This window comes from Drosophila takahashii, chromosome 3R, assembly GCF_030179915.1.
Source record: "Drosophila takahashii strain IR98-3 E-12201 chromosome 3R, DtakHiC1v2, whole genome shotgun sequence".
Lineage (NCBI taxonomy): Eukaryota > Metazoa > Arthropoda > Insecta > Diptera > Drosophilidae > Drosophila > Drosophila takahashii.
In genome coordinates this window covers 16,555,096-16,572,882 of record NC_091681.1, presented here as the reverse complement: position 1 = coordinate 16,572,882, position 17,787 = coordinate 16,555,096, and the positions used below count along the sequence as shown (strand labels likewise).

At 41.2% G+C, this 17,787-nt stretch overlaps 1 protein-coding gene and 1 non-coding gene across 3 annotated transcripts in view; one reads left to right on the top strand and one right to left on the bottom strand.

Moving 5' to 3' along the window:
- Window positions 1-2,330: 2,330 nt before the first annotated feature.
- The window catches only part of bnl (fibroblast growth factor branchless), a 44,628-nt gene continuing 29,171 nt past the window's right edge, over window positions 2,331-17,787 (bottom strand). Inside the window, exons 3-5 of one of the 2 annotated variants that reach the window (XM_017151808.3) lie at window positions 9,003-9,106; window positions 4,666-5,918; window positions 2,331-2,812 (exon numbers count right to left, since the gene is read on the bottom strand). In XM_017151808.3, coding sequence (XP_017007297.2) covers window positions 2,758-2,812; window positions 4,666-5,918; window positions 9,003-9,106 — 1,412 coding nt within the window. In that variant the 3' untranslated portion in view covers window positions 2,331-2,757. Of the gene's footprint in view, window positions 2,813-3,028; window positions 3,997-4,665; window positions 5,919-9,002; window positions 9,107-17,787 lie in introns of those variants that run through there. The other variant, XM_017151809.3, reaches the window with a different exon arrangement.
- On the top strand, window positions 11,230-11,303 carry TRNAT-AGU (transfer RNA threonine (anticodon AGU)). The gene has a single exon. It is a non-coding gene; the product is annotated as a tRNA-Thr (tRNA).

The window sequence follows — 17,787 nt, the reverse complement described above, 5'->3', positions numbered from 1 at the left end:
AAAAAAGATCCAAAAAAAAAAAAGAGTGGCCCGGCCAAAGGTTTTTCGCAATATCGATTTGAAGAAGGGCGCACAGCGGTTTCCCATACAAAACGGCAAAAAGTCCCCCATTGACAGCTGACGCTACGCTCGCTACGGCATGTGTTGACCAGCCAGTTTTCACGAGCAAGCCGTTTTTGTATGGGAAACCGCTGTGCGCCCTTCTTCAAATCGATATTGCGAAAAACCTTTGTCCGGGCCCCTCTTTTTTTTTTTTTTATCTTTTTCGTAATGAATCAAACTTCATTTTCAAATGGTTTTAAACTCTATAGCTGGTGAAGAACACTGAAAAAAATAAAAACTAAAAAAAAATGTTGATTTATTTTTAAGAAAAAAAATTTTTAATTTTTTTTTAAATTTTTTTATGGAAAGCCATAATAATTCTTGAGCGATTAGTGAAAACATCATAAAGATATCTCTTACCGTTCCGAAGTTATGAATTTTTGACTGAGTGCAACTTTTTCGAAAAAGTGTCAAAAATGCCATGTTTTGACCCCTATAACTCCGGTAAAACTCAAAATTTCGCAAAACCGTTCAAATGAAGTTCTTATATTTTCGTTGTGAACCGGAAAAGTAAAAAAGTTCGATGAAAATCGGACCTTCGGAACAGGGGTGGCCCACTTGGCAGATTTTGACTCTCTGGTTGTGATGTTTGTGCCAATATCAGCGAAATCAAAATTTGAATAAGAGCAAAACGAGAAATAGTGTCTGCCGTTGGCAAGTCGAAATTTCGATACCCTTTTATAAACAGCATAAAATATAATAGAATTAATAAATAATGTGTTTATATTAATTTTTTTATTTAATAACCCAGTTCATTGACATTAATTAAATTTTCCATGTATCATTTATATTGATGCATTATATTATTATTAAACTTCATTATTATCAACTGGGGACTAGGTTTGGAAAACCCTTGAAAAACTATGCAATATACATTTTTGGGGGCAGGTTCCAGATAGAAATTATAGCGGTCATAAGCAAATGACGGCAAAATAGAAAGGTAAACAGAATAAACGATCGATTGTGACATTTCCAGATGGCAAAAAGCTTCCCACACGAGTATATTTATACGTAATCGACGACTGTTCGCTGGCTTCTCCCAATTGAACTCTTTTAATCAGCCGCCCAATTAACGCTCTCAGACAGCTGACTTTGATAGCAGCAGGTTATAGCCGGTGGGGCTATGCCATATGGCTGGCTATATAGCCATATGATAATGGTGATCATCGCCGAAGCAGCTGATAAGCCCCGGAAATGTGCGTGGAGAGCGTGCGACGAGCGCTCGACGTCACCCGCTCTTTTATGCTTACGTTGGCTTTACTTTACGATCGGGGGACTTTCGTACAATTTTATGTTGCCAAGAGAACTTGGATGGTCTCGGCTTCTTGGATTGTCCGGGGTCTCTGGCGGGTCTCTTTATTTTTTCAGATCGGTTTCGGGTGGGCGAGCGGTGTTCTTTTCATTCCCCTCAACTCGTTTTTGCTGCTTTTTGGTTTTGGGCTGCTGTGGGGGCTGGTTGTGCCTCGTGTTTCGCCTATTCATGCGAAAAATTCAGCAGCGTTTGAATGAACGCGAGTGCCGGGAACATGAGCGACCGCGAGCAGCAATTTCGCCATTTCAAGGCCTACGTGACTTGTCTCACACAGGGAAATCGGAACGATTTGAACCGGGTACTGCTATTGCGGTTCCGGCAGGCGGACAGGGGTACAGGGTCTGGGTCTCCTCGCCGTAATCCGAGCGTAGTTAGCTCAACTTTGTTCTATTATCCATTTACAGGGGAGCAAGTGCAACTCGAAAATATGGCTAAATAACTTTCAATGAGAAAATAGGCGAATATTTTGGAAATTTTGAAATTATAAAATATCTAAAAAATACTTTAAATATTTTAAAAATCATTAGTTCAAAAGCCTTTTGAACATTTAGTTTTTTTGCTAAAATTTTAACCTTTGAAAGTCTACAAAAGAAAAAAAGAATTTCAGCCAGTTATTTTTTTATTGCAATTTTTATGCTATAGACTTTTTTTAATAAAATTAAAATCTAGGCTTTTAAGTTTAGCTTACATTATTAACTAAAATTCCATATATGGTGCAATAGTTTTCGACCCCTAAAGCAGAACCACTCGACTTAACCCAAATTCCACAAAAAATGGGGCTCGTTAAATTTTGATTTATGGATGTTTGACTGTAATTTCTGAAATCGTCGCCGCTCTCTGATCTGCGATCTGCGATCTCTCTCGTTCTGGTCGCAACCACATGATCCATACGTTTTCAGCACGTGCTGGCACCTCTAGAAAAGGTCTTTGACTGTAGTCAGCTGATATCAGCATATTGGCGAGAGCTTTCCGCCGAGGTGCGACCTGCTCTCCTCTCACAGAGCAATCAGCATTATCTGCTCACCTGTACTATCAATGTGTGCCATAATGATGACAGCGGGATTTAATCAACATAAAGAAATATTCCCCTCGCAATGAATTTCCAAGTGGTTCGGCAAGACAATAAATCACAAGATAACAAGGTGCTGAATTAGCTTTAAGAATACTTTAATTTATTTACAGTAGTTTGTGTTCTTTCTTCAGTCTTAAATGGTAAATGCGAATTATTAAAAGCTACTTGTAGTTTTAAATGTAGAACTCTTATTCTTAAAGATCAGGAACTTTAGCTTTGTTGTGTGGATCGGTGGTCCAAATAGGTTTCGGCGTTATTTCGAAGGATCCCCTTACAGGATGACACGAGTCTGGAGCAAAGCCAGGGCGATCAGCTGCAGGCATAGGCTGTAAAGGGCACAGAATATTATAGAGGGGGTTTGGGGATGAAACTGCATTACAGAAAACCATGCCAAAAATTAAGTGAGTGAATTGTGACAATTTTGTAAATTTATTCGATTTAACTCGGGCAACGTGCAAAATGCTAAATATAGTTCAATTTCATGCAGAAAACCCAGTATATTGGATATAGACCTTACCATTTCGACTAAAACACATTCTCAATTTGATATTAATGTACTTTTAATTTTATTTTTTTAGTTTAGCTTTTCACGTTTTTCTCATGCTTTTTTCATGGATCATTTACTCTTTTATCTGGAAAATGTTTGTTTAATGCATTAAGTTATAACAAAGTTTTGTTAGTCTAGGGCCTAAGCGTCTTAAAAGTAGTTTATAAATAAATATTTTCAAATAAATAAATAACTCCATCTTTAAAGCTACAAACTATAATTTCACGCTTATCTCTCGTTGATCAAATAAATTAATATTACATGTTAGTTTCATAAGTATTGGTAAATTAAAATACAATCTTGTGATTTGTGAGTTTTGCATTCCGTTTTTCATTTATTTTACTTTTAATAGTTTTCGATGTGTCGTTGGCTTTATTGTTTCGCATTCGGATTTCTAACTCGAGTTGCCAAGTGGTGAAATTTGCATTCATAATTGATTTACAGAGCTTAAGCTAAATACGCACTGAGAGGCAGCGAGGTTCGACAATGCGGAGACAAAAAAATTGGATCTTACGACTAAACCGCGTATCTATTTACAAATGGATTCCCTCGACATATTCGATTTTTCACAATATTTAATTTCTACAATATTGGGAAAGCGTTTTGCAAGTTTTCAGTTTGATTCTGGTAGACTTATCGGTGTGGTCGTATTTTTGAGTATTTTCATCGTCAACCGAACGTGAAAGTTCCGCCACAGAGACTCAAGTATTTCAATAGACTCTTTCGGGTCGTTCGTGTTGCGTAAGGTTATGGCTTCGAATTTACATCTATCTGATTGGATGGGCGTGCGTTTATTATACATTTCGATGATGGTTATACTCCAAATTGTTGGCTTGAGAGGTTCTTATAAAATACTCGAGACTCCGTCGTAATACATTGATATTCATCGTCTTTAGTGGGGCTGGCATTGACCTGGATCTCGGATCAGGGATCGTGGATCATCGCCGGGGGGACAACAGTCCGCTGCATCAAAAATACTTTAGTGAACCACAGTCGTATGTAGGGTATGTGATATATCAAATATTTACACACTGGCGGATGATATTTGAATGTGGTGTTGATCTGGTGCGCTGAATGTGCAGTGTATAAGGTGGGTGTCTGTTGGTGTCTGATCGTGTGTGTGGATGTGTTGTGGAAACTTGCAATTACAATATCTCTTGCATACTCAAGCCAGACTTTTTACATCATTTTTGGGTCCTCCCTTATCTTTTCTCTTCTTTTCTTTTTCAACAGTCTCACACTGATTTCAACTGATTTTTTGCACATTTTGAACGTTTTGATTTTATAAGCCCGGAAAATAATTTAAATTTGGAAAAAATGATAATAGTAAATAAAAAAGCACAACAACCAAATAAAAAGAAACCAAAAAGAACAAAATGTGTGAAATAAATTTGGAAAATACTTTTAAGTTCTAGAAATATTCAATCAATGTTAATGCCAAAGGGTAAATATTTAATAATTTTAGAAAAATTTAGAGTAATCAAACTTCCAATCCATAAAAATATTAAAAAAGTTATTTGTTTAAATTTAGAAAATCGTAATAAAATTTCGTAAAATCTCTACTTAATTATCGTTTGTTTGTGAGAGATAGATGAAGGGTTAGCTAAGAATTTGCTCAAAGGGAAAACTCACAAATCGTAGTAGAGCGAATCGTCGCCGGCTGCCCCACTGCGTCCTTGGGCCTCGGAGCTGGAGTCCTCGTAGCTGGCATCCTCCAGGGATCCCCCGACGTCACCCTCGCCAGTCTCCTCCTCCTCCTCGTCCTGCTCCTGATCGTGATCCTCGTGATCCTGATCCTCGCCGCTGCTCATGCGCACATTGCGCTCCACCCGATCGCTCGTTTCGCTGAGTGCGAGGGCGGGCAGGGGCGAGCTGCTCTCCCAGTGGCTGCCGGGGGGCGTGGCCAGGCTGGTGGCCATGGTGGTGGTGGTGGAGGAGCTAGCGTCCAACTTCCGGTGCTTCCGCTTGCCACCGGAAACAGCCTTGGCCTGATGTGGCTGCTGTTGTGACTGCTTTTTCCCACCATTTGGACGCTGTTTTCCGGATTTATTTGGCCTCTTCTTGCCACCCGGCTGCAAATTGCCCTTGGCTCGCTGCTGCACCGCTTTGGCCAACTCCACGGGATTTTTCTTGGCCCCATTCTTCTTGCCACAATTGGGCGGAGCTCGCTTCTCGGCGGCCGCCTTTTCGCGCAGGTCCTTGCACCTCTGCGCCTTGGGCCCCAGTTTTCGCATGGCTCCTGGTCCACCTCCCCCTCCTCCGCCTCCTCGCTTTTGGCAATTGTGAGTGTCCTCCTGCTCGTGCGGCTTGCACCTGGGCTTCTTCTTTCTATTGGCCTTCTTATTACCACTACTGCTAGGGCTACTGCTACTGCTACTGCTACTGATATTACTGCTACTGCTAAGGCTACTGCTAATATGGCCGCTCTCGCTTTGACTACTGTTACTAATACTACTCAGGCTGCTGATCGCAGGCACAGGAACGTAACTGCTACTGCTACTTTTACTACTGCTGCTGCCACTGCCACTTGTGTTACTATTACAATGTGGCGGCCCCTTAAACTTGGCCACATCGATCAGCTCGATCAGCGGCTTGCCCGTATCACAGAGTTGCCGCACGCCGTGCTTAACGCGATTGGCCCCAAAATTCTTGGCGATCAGCTGCTCGACCCTCTCCTGCGGCACCGTCTCCGTGATGGCGTTCGTATAGGTGCTCAGCTTGCCCAGCGATCGGCTGGCGGGGATCTGGGTCCGCCTCGGCTGACCACTGCCATTCAGGGCCAAGTAGAAGACCCGCCGCGCCTGCGAGTGGTACGTGGAGGAGTACGTGTTGTAGTTCTGCAGACCCATGTTCTCGTTGAAGACGCAGTCGTCGGTGAAGTCTTTCTGCAACAATCAAGGGCTATGATTAAATGATTTGGCAAAACCAATGGCGGCGGAAATGGGTAATTGGGGGTATGGTAAAGAAAATAGTTGGTGTTCTTGTTACTTGAGATTTTCTAATTACACCCAAAAAAGGATGATCGATTTTACGTTATGTGGTATCAATTTTGACTTCATATGTTCAAATGATAGAGAAATCATTATTGCACGGTAAAAACGATATGCCAGAAATTTACCATGTGCATATCGATTTGACCGCAACGTGTTTTTTTTGTGTCTACGGAAGATGTTAACCATTAAAAAAGCCTTTTAAGGTAATTTACCGGTAGCCATGTTCGGAAAAACTAAAACCCTTTAAGTACAACTTGAAAAGTACCTTTTAGATCACTTCAAAGGGGTTCCTAGCATTAACCAACTTCTTCAGAACCGTATACCCCCGAAGATCTTAAACATTTCCCAACGCAACCAAACTTCTTTGAATTTTTTGCCGTCCAGGGGCGGCGTCTGTTTCTTTTGTCTATCAGCTAAGAAATCAGATGGATAAATGCGCTCATTATCACAGGATGTGCTCCTATCGGTGTTGGCCATCGATTAGGAGGCCCCCGACCTCGGGACGGCGCACTAACCATAAACACTTCTACTTTATGAACACCTCATGACAGCCGAACAAAAGGACCAAGCAGCCAAGTTGAAAGAATTACCCGGCTGAGAATGAGAAATTGTGGGCTACATTCGTAAGTTAGGTAAAAAATGTAAATCGGAGATCGAGAGAAAGGATTTTCAGTGGCCTTTCTAGTTGCGCCGACCGGCAGACATCTGCAGATCAAATTCAATTAACAAACACTGAATTAATTCGCTTGTCAGGCAATTAAAATTGTTTCGTAAATAAATCGGCGGCCTGAGGCAATTCCCTGCCTGATTTACCCGGGAAAATGTCGCCGCTTAAATTTAGAAATTAATCAGGCGAACTGCAATGAGCCATCAAATGGGTGAGGGCCAGGCCAGGAGCATCGGTGGAGTATGTTGACGCCATTCGGGGTCGAGTCTACAACTTTTTGACATATGTGACAACAATGTGGCTCGCAGCGCTTCCCTATCCAGAAAACTCTTTTATGATACACATGTATTTCCAGGCATTTTCCTCTATTTTTAGTCTTTAATGGCTTGCAAGTGAAAATTGGCAGACACCAAAGGGAAATGAAGTTGTACTTGGATAAGGGAAAACACCGAAGAACGAGGGGTCCCAGAACCATTAGCTCTGCGTGGCCTCCCTATCGGAGCTTATCGAGTGGCGCCAGGCCAGAGAAAGGGTCGACCAACCTGTAGTCGAGATTACTGGGAACACCTAGGGAAACGGAACCACTTAGGGTACACAATCTATGGCCAAAAACCAACCAAAACCACTTATCGCCCCTGAACAGGACAATAACGATGATAATGATGAGGCGACATATTTATTTTCGACCCGGTCGGCATTAATTGACCAAACCTTAAGTTCGTGGCCTCCGCGGGCGGTCCATTCCATTCGCCGGGGAACAAATTATGCAAATTAATAAGCGCAAACCGTAATGTGAACATTTATGGCTATGACATTTTAATTGGACGAGACGCTGACTCACGCGGGGTTCGGTTTTTGGGCTTGAGAATTTATGAATTGGCAAGCGTTTTGGGGTTTATTTCTTCCCTTGGTCAATTAGCCGAAGCCCGAAGTCACCTGCCTCGTTGGTCACAAGACACAAAATATTTAAAATATTATGGTGAAATTTCTGAAAATCAGTCACAAGGTAAGAGGCACTAAGAATAGCCCAAAAACCGACGACGGAAAGTGTTAAAAGTGCCAGTAAATCAGGGACCATAACTAGCGGGTAAGTTTAGAATGCATTCAAGCTGCGAGCACCGGACGCCTTGGTCGCCAAAATAAACAAGACGGCCCAATATAACCGCCCACTTGACCAACTTACAGATATCTTGGCTATGTTATAGGCATGCGGCGCCTTCAAAGGGCCGCCTACAAAGTGGCCGCTGGTGAAGCGCATCAATCAGCAAGTATCTGTTGGATCTGCTGTATCCGCGAGATACGAAAAGCCTATGTGGACGAGCGGGCACGCCTCGGCTGACAGAATTGGCACACTCGCTGCTATTTCGGATGCGGAAAGGTCAAAGTGCCTGCGACGGCGGAAAGAAATGAAATCAAATAAATTAAAAAAGAAAAGAGAGAAAAAAGAAAACTAATGTCCGACGGACCAATGAAGCGTTCACATGGCGCCAGCCCAAAAAAGGCAACCCGAGGTTTGTGGATCTCGAAACGCAGCGGGATAAAGTGTCGCCTTAATTTCAGAAGGGGGGTGGGGGAACGGAACCCAAGGACATCCCAGTCGAACCGACATCAGTTGCCACTTGACGACCTGACCGCGCATAAGGACACATTCCAAAAGGGCAGAAAGAAACCCTACAAAAGGACTCGCTTTGTTGCTGCTGATCGTGTTGCTTTGTTTTTGTTCACATTTAATTTTTTATTTATTGCCCGAGCCCTTCGGCCGCTCTTTCATTTATGGGAGTATCCCTTTTGGGTTTCTATTTCGGTTTACCTCAATCTTTTCACAGGCCTTTGTTTGTTTTTGTTTTCGTTAGAGGGGTGCCATCAATGGACTAGATATAGACCGCTCCAAATATCAAATATAGTTATCTGAGAGCGTCAAATTGTAATACGAAATCGATTTTGCGGTTCAGAGAATATAAGGAAAGTAAGGATGCCTGATTTTGTGATATATCTTCCTTTTACGGTTGAGCATTTTGAGTTTCTGTGTTCAGTTTTGGGATTTAAGTAAATAATCTTTTACAAAATTCAAGGAATTATAATTAGGGATGGAAACTAAAAAATTAATATTTTATTTTTAATTTTATAATTTTTTAATATATAGAAAAAACATTTTAATTGTATCCATTATTTTGTATTTCTTAAATTCCCAATTAAAAATCTGTTTAGAAACCTATTCTTCCCGTCAAAACCTCTACCACCGTTTCAAAATATTTTCTTTATGTTAAAATATGTTCTTTAATACAATATACCATCTAAAGCTTACTTACCGAGCCGTAGGGAACACCACACGCGTCCATGCACAGATACAGGCAAGTGGCCACACTCTGCAGCTTGATGCGTCCCACATCCACCGTGGAGCGCTGGAGGATCGCTGCAAATGAAATGGAGAAAGCACATTAATTAATTATCAATCACGAGTGCCAGAAGAGGAGACCTGATTACGGCCTGACCCACAATCTGGGCTCAGGTGTCAGGATGTCAAGAGAACCGGCAAGAGAACCCAAAAGGCCCGACCAGAAAGTGTTTAATTACATATCCCGACACCTGGAGAGCCGTCAGCCCAAAAGAGTGATTTGGCCATGGGTGAAGAAATATGTATAAATAAGAAAAAATACTTAAATAGTAGGTATAACCAGCTGGGAACCCACTAAATCATAGATTCCATTGCCGGGCAAATTTGTCAACTGTACCGAATCGAAGATGCCTTAAGTGAGATTATGGCGGAAATTATTTATGGCGAGTACCGCGGCGGGTTAATTGAAATTGCCGCCTTGCACTTGAGAAACGAACATAAAAGACGCGCAGCCACACCAAATTCAAGTTCAGCATCGTTTAAGGTCAAACCACTTGTGTGGTCTCCGGACCCGGGACTCAAACTGAAAATACCGATACGATACGATGCTATATACCGCCTGCCACTTTGTCAGTTGGCAGTTGCAGTTGCAGTTGGCTGGCCAAAGTGTGTCAGCACTTTGAGGCAACGGCTACGCACTCGTTCAATGAACTTTACGCACTTTGTGCATAATAAACATCAATTTATAAATACGCAGCTTGTTACGGGAGCAATTGGAAATTGAAATCTTAGCCAGCTGCTGCTGTGCCAGGGAAATGGCTGTTCCTAATAAAAATTATTATTAGAGATTATGGCCACTTGAGTGGGGGAAGCGATATGATTTCCTGACGATATGATATGAACAAGTAATTAAATCCTTAACCACTCTTTATTTACGTGCCCTTTAATGGCAGCTGAAATCCTTGAAACTAAAAAAAGGCATCTGGAAATGCTGGTATGCTGGTGATTTAATGCTTAGCCAATACTTGAATAATTATCTCATCTCCCTGGAAATTATGCCAGCACATAAACACACAGGCCCAAAAATATCATAAAATATTGCTGTCAATAGGTGGGCAATTTATGGCCCACATGCTTATCCCGTATATGCAACTTTTATTGCAACTGCATCTTGGGCTATAAACGAGCGAACTATTCGGAAAGGCATGCGTTTTTATTTACAGGGCATCAATCGCCCATCCCATCCCCCCTTCAAATACGGAAATTGTAAAGTTTCAGCGAAAAGGAAAAACGCATAAATACTGTAATTGAAACACAAAAAAAAGGAAGAGTCTTGAATGCCATTGCTTACCCGATACTTTTCCCGTTTTCCCGATGGATTTACCATTTCCCTCCCACAGAAATTTCCCACAGCCACGCGAAAAAATTATTAGGCTTGGTTTGGATTTTTAACGACATTTTAAAAGTTTTACGTAATTAAATTTTGTCTTTATTAGGAACCAAATAATTTCCTTTAAAATTTCTTATATCATTTATAATGTCAAAATAAATCTAAAACCCAGCAATATATTTTTTGAAGTGCACATGTAATTGCTCCATTTTTCTGGAGTCTTTGGTAATTGCCTTTTGGTAGATTTTAGTGGCTTTTCCGCTTTTCCGACTCTTCTGTAAGTCCAAAAAAAATATATATATAAACTAAACAAATGACATGCTAGGCGCGTCAGTTCATTTGTTAAAATCGAAGAGGTCGTCCAAGGGGGCAGTGGGTGGGGTTGGAGAGGGGGTGGGGGGTTGGAGACCCAGTGACAGCCTTTCACTTCGAATGCCATGTGGTGTTGCATTTCACTTGCGTCGTGTTTGTCGTGGTGTGACTTTTTTTCTCCGAGGCTCATTTAAAAAACGATTTGTTTTGCTCGAGTTAACAAAAGTAATTTTTCTTCTTTTTATCTTTTCGGTTATACGTATGTCTTTGCATGTGTGCGTTCGGACAGCGACAACTTTTAGCGTATTAAATTGTTAAAAAGAATAATTTATATTTTGTTTGTTCTTGTGGGAAAGTTTTCTCTGGCCATCTTTCCGTCTCTTTCCCGCACTGTGCTAAATTTAGCTCGGAGAAGAGAACAACAACAAGCAGTGAGAGCGCGAGAGGGATGGTCGCTCTCTCTGCTTGTGACTGAACTCTGGCCACACACACGACATGTGGCGCCGTGGCTTAGTTGGTTAAAGCGCCTGTCTAGTAAACAGGAGATCGTGAGTTCGAATCTCGCCGGGGCCTATGCTTCTGCAAGCATTTACTTTTTTTTTTTTTTATTATTTCTTTTATAAAATGTTTTTTTAAGATTTTCTTTATATTTTGTTCAATGTATTATTAATGCGTAAATTTTGTATATGGTCTAATAAAAAGCTTTTAAACTTGTAATTCAATTTGTATTTTAAAAGTATAGATAATATAAAAATGTAAAGAGTTTTTAGAACTGTTTATCAATAAGAAATGGTTTTTAAAATGTATTTATACAATCTACCCAAAACCATCATTCTTTATTATATTAAATTATATGTTTAAATAAATAACAACGATTTTAATTTTTCATGAAAGAAAATGGTACATTTACGCCTTCGCCCAATAAACCCATTTTTCGCCAGTAATAGTCATAGAAATCTAAACGATTTGCTCAGCTCATTATTATGTGTGTTATTGCAGGCGCAACAATAACAATACGGAATGGCTGAAGGTGTGAAATAAGTGCATATTGATAATCAAATGATCTTTTATTAATCAATCAGCGGGCGTGTGGAAGTTCAATCAGGCGTTGAGTGCAGTTCATTGAACTAAAAATGGGGAAACCCAAAGTTCGAACTCCAAAAGTTAATGTATCCAAATTCCTGGCACGCTTCTGAGCTGCTTTAAATTACCCACATATTAAGCACGTAGTCGGTCGAGTGTGGGGATGGGGAGGAGAGAGGTCCCGGTCTTTGGTCGCCGAAAACCACAATAATAAAATCGACTCCAATGGATGTCACGCTCTGACAATAATTAAAATGTCAAAAAATATGCCTGTCAAAACGGAGTTTCGGAAGGTGCTCGATTGAGTTATGTTGGGATTGGGATTGGTTGGTTCTTTTCCCTTACCATCGTTGGATCACTGGAACCTTTCGATTAACGCTAAAGGGGCAGGCGCTCGATTTATGCAAATGAGGCCTTAATTTTCCACAGCAGACGACAGACATCATTGGTAATGTCGAAATTTATGTGCAGGCCCTCAATAAAACTTGAAGTTGACAATGAAAAAATGATATAGTCGGATATTTTAAACAAAATCCATGCATATATGTATGGAATTGCCTTTTATTATATTTTTAATTATGCTTACAGAAAAAAGTGTGACGTTTTGGCGTGACATTTTATTAAGATTTACGATCACTTTTGTGGTTATTTAACATAATATGGTATGCCAGCCATCAATGGTCGTAAAAAATATCTCTGGGAATATCTAAGCGAGGCATTATCCGCTTTGTTCGGACCCCACACCCCCAATTTTCGTTGCCACTACTGTGCCACGCCGTCTTTTGTGGCTCCTCTAATTTATGATCGTGGGCAGCGTATTTTGACAATTTGATTTGAATTGGAGGCGAGCATATCAATCAATGGAGGCTTCACTCGATTCCCCATATCCCCATACCCATTCCAAGATCCAGATGACAATGAAGAGTTAACAGTCGCTGTCTATTAAAGCCCAATTAGTGGCACATTATTGAGTTGTCGTTTGGCCGGGCCATAAATCTTTGCCATGAGTCTGTGCCGCCTGCTGCCTGCACTTCTTGCCTAGATAAACGGCGATAAATCAAACCGTGGGCGGTACGATAAGCCGATCTATTTAGCATTTGCAGGTGATTGCTTTTTCGATGGGAAATCGAAATAAAAAACATACAGCTACTTATGCGAGCGATGGGAAAGCAGGGAAGCAGTTTCTCACCCTAAATCTGCGGCATTTCATGCTCGGCTGGAGAAATTGCAATCCGTATCTATTCCGGTATTCGCATCTCAAATTAGCACCCATCCACAAACAATCGCCTGAGTGCCAAATTCAATTCACAGTTGGCTAAACCTCGCACCCTCTCCGCATCTTTTGTGTCTTCTTCTTGGGCAATCGAAATGCATTTATATGCGATGAGATGCGATTCGGGAGGGAAAGGATATCCTGCAACCGAAAACCTTATTGGCCAATTTCCGATAAAAGCAAATGCGCAAAAGAATAAATTACAATCGCGTTGACAGGAGAGAGCGTTCTTCACTCCAGGGGTTGTTTACCCCGAGAACGCCCACTAAAATTCATTTTGCTGCATATGGCGAATCATAATGGGAATGGGAAATGTTGCAATATCTCCGGATATTGGCAAATCATAATGGAAAACTGTGCAATATCTACGGAATGAGATCTATTCGAGCTGTCGGGATTTGTCACGACCACTTTGGATTGGAATTTCTTTTCTGGCCATTCCACACGTGTGGGGATTCTGGCTTTCTCCCTGGGATAAATTAGATTTATCAACGCTACCGTTTTCGGTCCAGAAAACCAGAGGCTTCATATCGCGGGGCTTCCATCTGGGTACCCAATTCATTAATGAAAAATGAATGCGGCTATTGAGAATGCCTTCATTTGATTAAATTAGACTAATAACGTGTAAAGTATGGGCAGTTCCCCATCGAAAGGCATTGTCTCATCGAGTGGCCTGGCCCACCAAAGGAGAGCCAAGAAATTAAAGCCGATTAGGTAAAAGTTTTCCAGTGAAAGTTTACGACATTTGAATAACACCCAAATGTGCGTTCTTACAAATTAATACAAGCTGGGAAAAACAAACGTTAAAAATTATGTTAGAAAAGGTAAGCGGACAAAAAAAAAGCGTTGTAAAATGTAAAAACAAACATATGTAAAGTATGCCTGAAATTATGTCGGAAAAATAACTTGAGCAAGATGTTAAAAACTGTAAAATGTTTTGCATGAAAAAGAAAACAAAAAACAAGCTCGACCACGCCCCCTTGGTCCGCCTTCTAGTGCGTGACTAGTGACAGGCCAATTTCGACCAGGGGCGCCCGCAGAGATCCCCGTTCTCCGGACCCAAAGTTCCTCAATCCCATTCCAGGTTTTGTTTTTCCGCATTTTCTGAGGTGGATGGTGGATATTGTGGCCGCGGCTTTTTCTTGTCCACTAAACAAGGAGGGGAAATGAAATATGTAGATGAGTCTTTAATTAATTTGAGACACGACAAGACAAGTGGCGTCGTCTGTGGCTGCGTCTGCGACAGCGCTGTCTGCCTCTTCCGCCGCCTCCTGCCGGTCCAGATCCCCCAATCCCCTCCAGATCCTCGCTTTTTAGGCCATGAATCTAGTCTGAGGAGGTACCTGCTCTTTGGCAGGTGTTGAGTCATTTGGTTGACTGGCCATTAGAGTCCCCATTGATCACCTATCATTGATCGAGTGGCACGAGGCGATCGACTTTGAAAGCCCTGGAAAGGTTGATCACTGGATTTGTTATTGGTAAATTATATTAGCTAATTAAACCGTCTTCATAAAGATAATTGTCATTTTCATCAGATCGCGATTTCTGGAGATTTTTAAAATATTTTTTGTAATCCTTCGATTTATTTATTATCTTTCTTACAGATATAAATTTCCAAAATTTCAATCCAATCTTAGCACTATTTTTTGGATCATCTTCCTCCCATTTCATGGTCATATTAAGGAACCCACAGCCAACCAAACGTGTTGCAACTATCTCCACTGCCTTAGATCTCTGACCTCTGTGCCAAATATTTGCATTTGGCATTAAGTCAATCATAAATTTTAGACCCGAGCAGTCTACTTAAAGCCCGTTCCGCTCGATTGCGATTCTGTGTCACCCGGCGAAAAAAAAGAGAGTGGGTTGTCAACATTGTCGCCGTGGCCGAGAGATAAGCATAATCCATTATCAGCCCGAGAGCCTAGCCGGGTGGGCGTGTCCCCGCCTCCGATCCGCCCTCATACAACAAGCGCGCCTCATTGTGCGAGAAACTCGCATTCATATTTGCCTATCGCCGGAGGCGTAAATTCTGTAAATTTACGACCCTTTTGCACACAGAATCAATCATTCGAATTCCCAGAATGATCCTCACCCATTTCGGCTATCTTGTTTTGTGGCCTCAACAGACTATCACGAATCAATTAGCCGAGACGAGATGGGGAAAAACATAAATTTTGTAAGATACGCTTTGCTGATTTATGCAATCCAACAAATGGAAACTCTTAATTATTCGACAGGAGCGCGGGGCAAGGAAAATCAAACTTAAACTGTTATAAGTCGCATATATATTATTTAGCTGGCGTTGCCTGTCAAAGCCGTGGTTGTCAAATTGTTAACCGTTGGACGTTGGGGCCAAGTTGCCCGGACTGTCAGCCAGTTGGCCAGTCAGCTAGTCAGCCAGTATTCCAGTGTCTGGTTAGACGGCATTTTTTGCGGGCCACAGTCACAAAAAAACAGAAGTCCATAAAACATTTTTAGCATGTGCAGACTGGCGGCTTTTAAAATTATTCACTGCCGCCGAGGCGACAGATGCGGGCTGATGATCTGGTCGTGTCAATGGTTTGAGGTTTTCGCATTTTATGGTCTCGGAGATGATGATGGTCCATCGAGCATTGGGAGTTTGAAGGAACAAATTAGTCCAAGACACGCAAAAAAATAGGAAAGATATATTTGTAACTGGTATCGAACTCGGTGTTCAAACATTTCCATTAGATATTTTTAAAAATTTCCAAGTTAACCCTACAAATTTTTAAATAATTTAAAAAATTCGGATCTCATTTCATGGTACTTTTAAACCTTTTTATCATTTTATAACTTTTTTCCGTTCCTTTAAATATTTTCTAGTGTATCTGCTATTAGGTCCCCAAGCAAAAAAGTTTTCAACCCAGCCGTGACCAGATAAATTAAGCCGCAGTCAAAGTTCAAAGAGTTTTCCCCCTTCGACGACATTTGACATGGCAAACGATTCGTTAGTTCCCGCCTCGCTGACACACATATTATGCAGTTCCCCAAAATATATGTAGTGAGCCAAAACGGAAATCTCTAAACTGGAGCGTAGCGAATGCGGCAGGGTCCCGCAGCCAAACTGTCGCCTGTCAACTTGGGAGGATTGGAAATGGGAATGAAAATGGGACTAAAAATGGGCCTGGGAGCAGACTTTGTGTATTTTTAGCTGTCACCAGCCCTCCGAGACATTTGACATGAGAAATAACATTTCAATTAGTTGATCCAATGCTCGATTTGAGGCAAATTGCCATCGAGAAGAGGAGAAGCAGCGGAAAAAGTCCCAAAAGGGAGCGAGGAATGCGGTTTTCTAATAGCCAAGAGCTAATGCCTTCTCAAATATTGAACTCCGGACACATTTGCAACTGATCCAGATAGCACGTGCTAATGTGTGGGTATTTGTGCGATATCGCAAAGTGTAATTCCGTATCTATCAGATACACCATATACCCACCATACACCCCATGTAAATGCATCTGCAGCTGTGTTTGTGCGGGGCGTAAATAGTACAGAGCGCGCTTAGTTGCGTCCGCAATTAATTCACAGTAAACAGCAAATGTTGCAAATAAATTAGCAGCGACAAAAAAGTATCTGCAAGTGAAAACAACGACAAAATCGAGTCTGAGCCGCATAAAATGCAATTGAAGCCGCATGCGACACAGTCAGTTTGCTTATCGCCTGCTAACATCGACTTTGGCTGCCAACGTTGAAAGTCTTGCGATTCGTTTCGGTTTTCGAATTCCCATTAGTAGGAAGGGTATGCGAAAATTTTTAACACATTTTAGTGTAATTAAATTCTTTATACACTTGACTACACTTACACAAAATAATATTTAAAGTTCTAAACACCAATTAAAAAGTATCGGAAAGTGAATAGTTTACCATCTGAAAAATTCTTTAGATTATGTTTAATTTTTGCTCATGATCTCTGGAATATTAGAAGCCTAAGATATTTTTGTTTAAAACAAATGTGTAATATATTGACTTTGAGAAATATTTAGAAATATTCATCTAACAAAGATTTTTTTGGGAACATTTTTCTGGGCATTGTATTGAATATTTTTTTAATTTATAAGATTTATAGAGAGTATGACGATTTCGGTGAGTCAGAGCCGGGCTGAAAAACCCCATCGGAAAACGTCATAATTATCGGGGATAGCTGAGTGGGCCGCCAGTGAACAAGTGAGCAGATACAGATACAAATACAGATACTGATACAGATACAGGGCGCACAGATACGGATACACTTAATACTACGTTTGTTTGCCAGCCACAATGCAAAATATATTGACTTAGGTCAGTGGCTCATTGAACGCAAATGCAAATTGTTGTTGCCGCTCGGTAATTCGCACTTCACACCCTGACGTGCATGTGTCTAAATGTATAAGTGTAGAAATGCTTAAATGTACGGCTGTCTGTGTATCTGCAAGATACAAGACGACTGCAAGTAGCTGGCAAAATGTGATAAACAAACCTGACGCCAGACGCCTTGTGAGCAGTTAAATTTAAAGGCAAACAACAGAAAATATTACCTCATCGAGGGATGGCATAAGTTATAGACCAGACCGATATATCAGCCGATCAAGGTTGCCATCGGAATTCACAAGAACTCCTTCGGAATATTGAGTTACGGTTCAACATACCATAGCATAACCCGTATGCCACTATCAAGTTACTTGGAAAATCGAGAGACGAAAC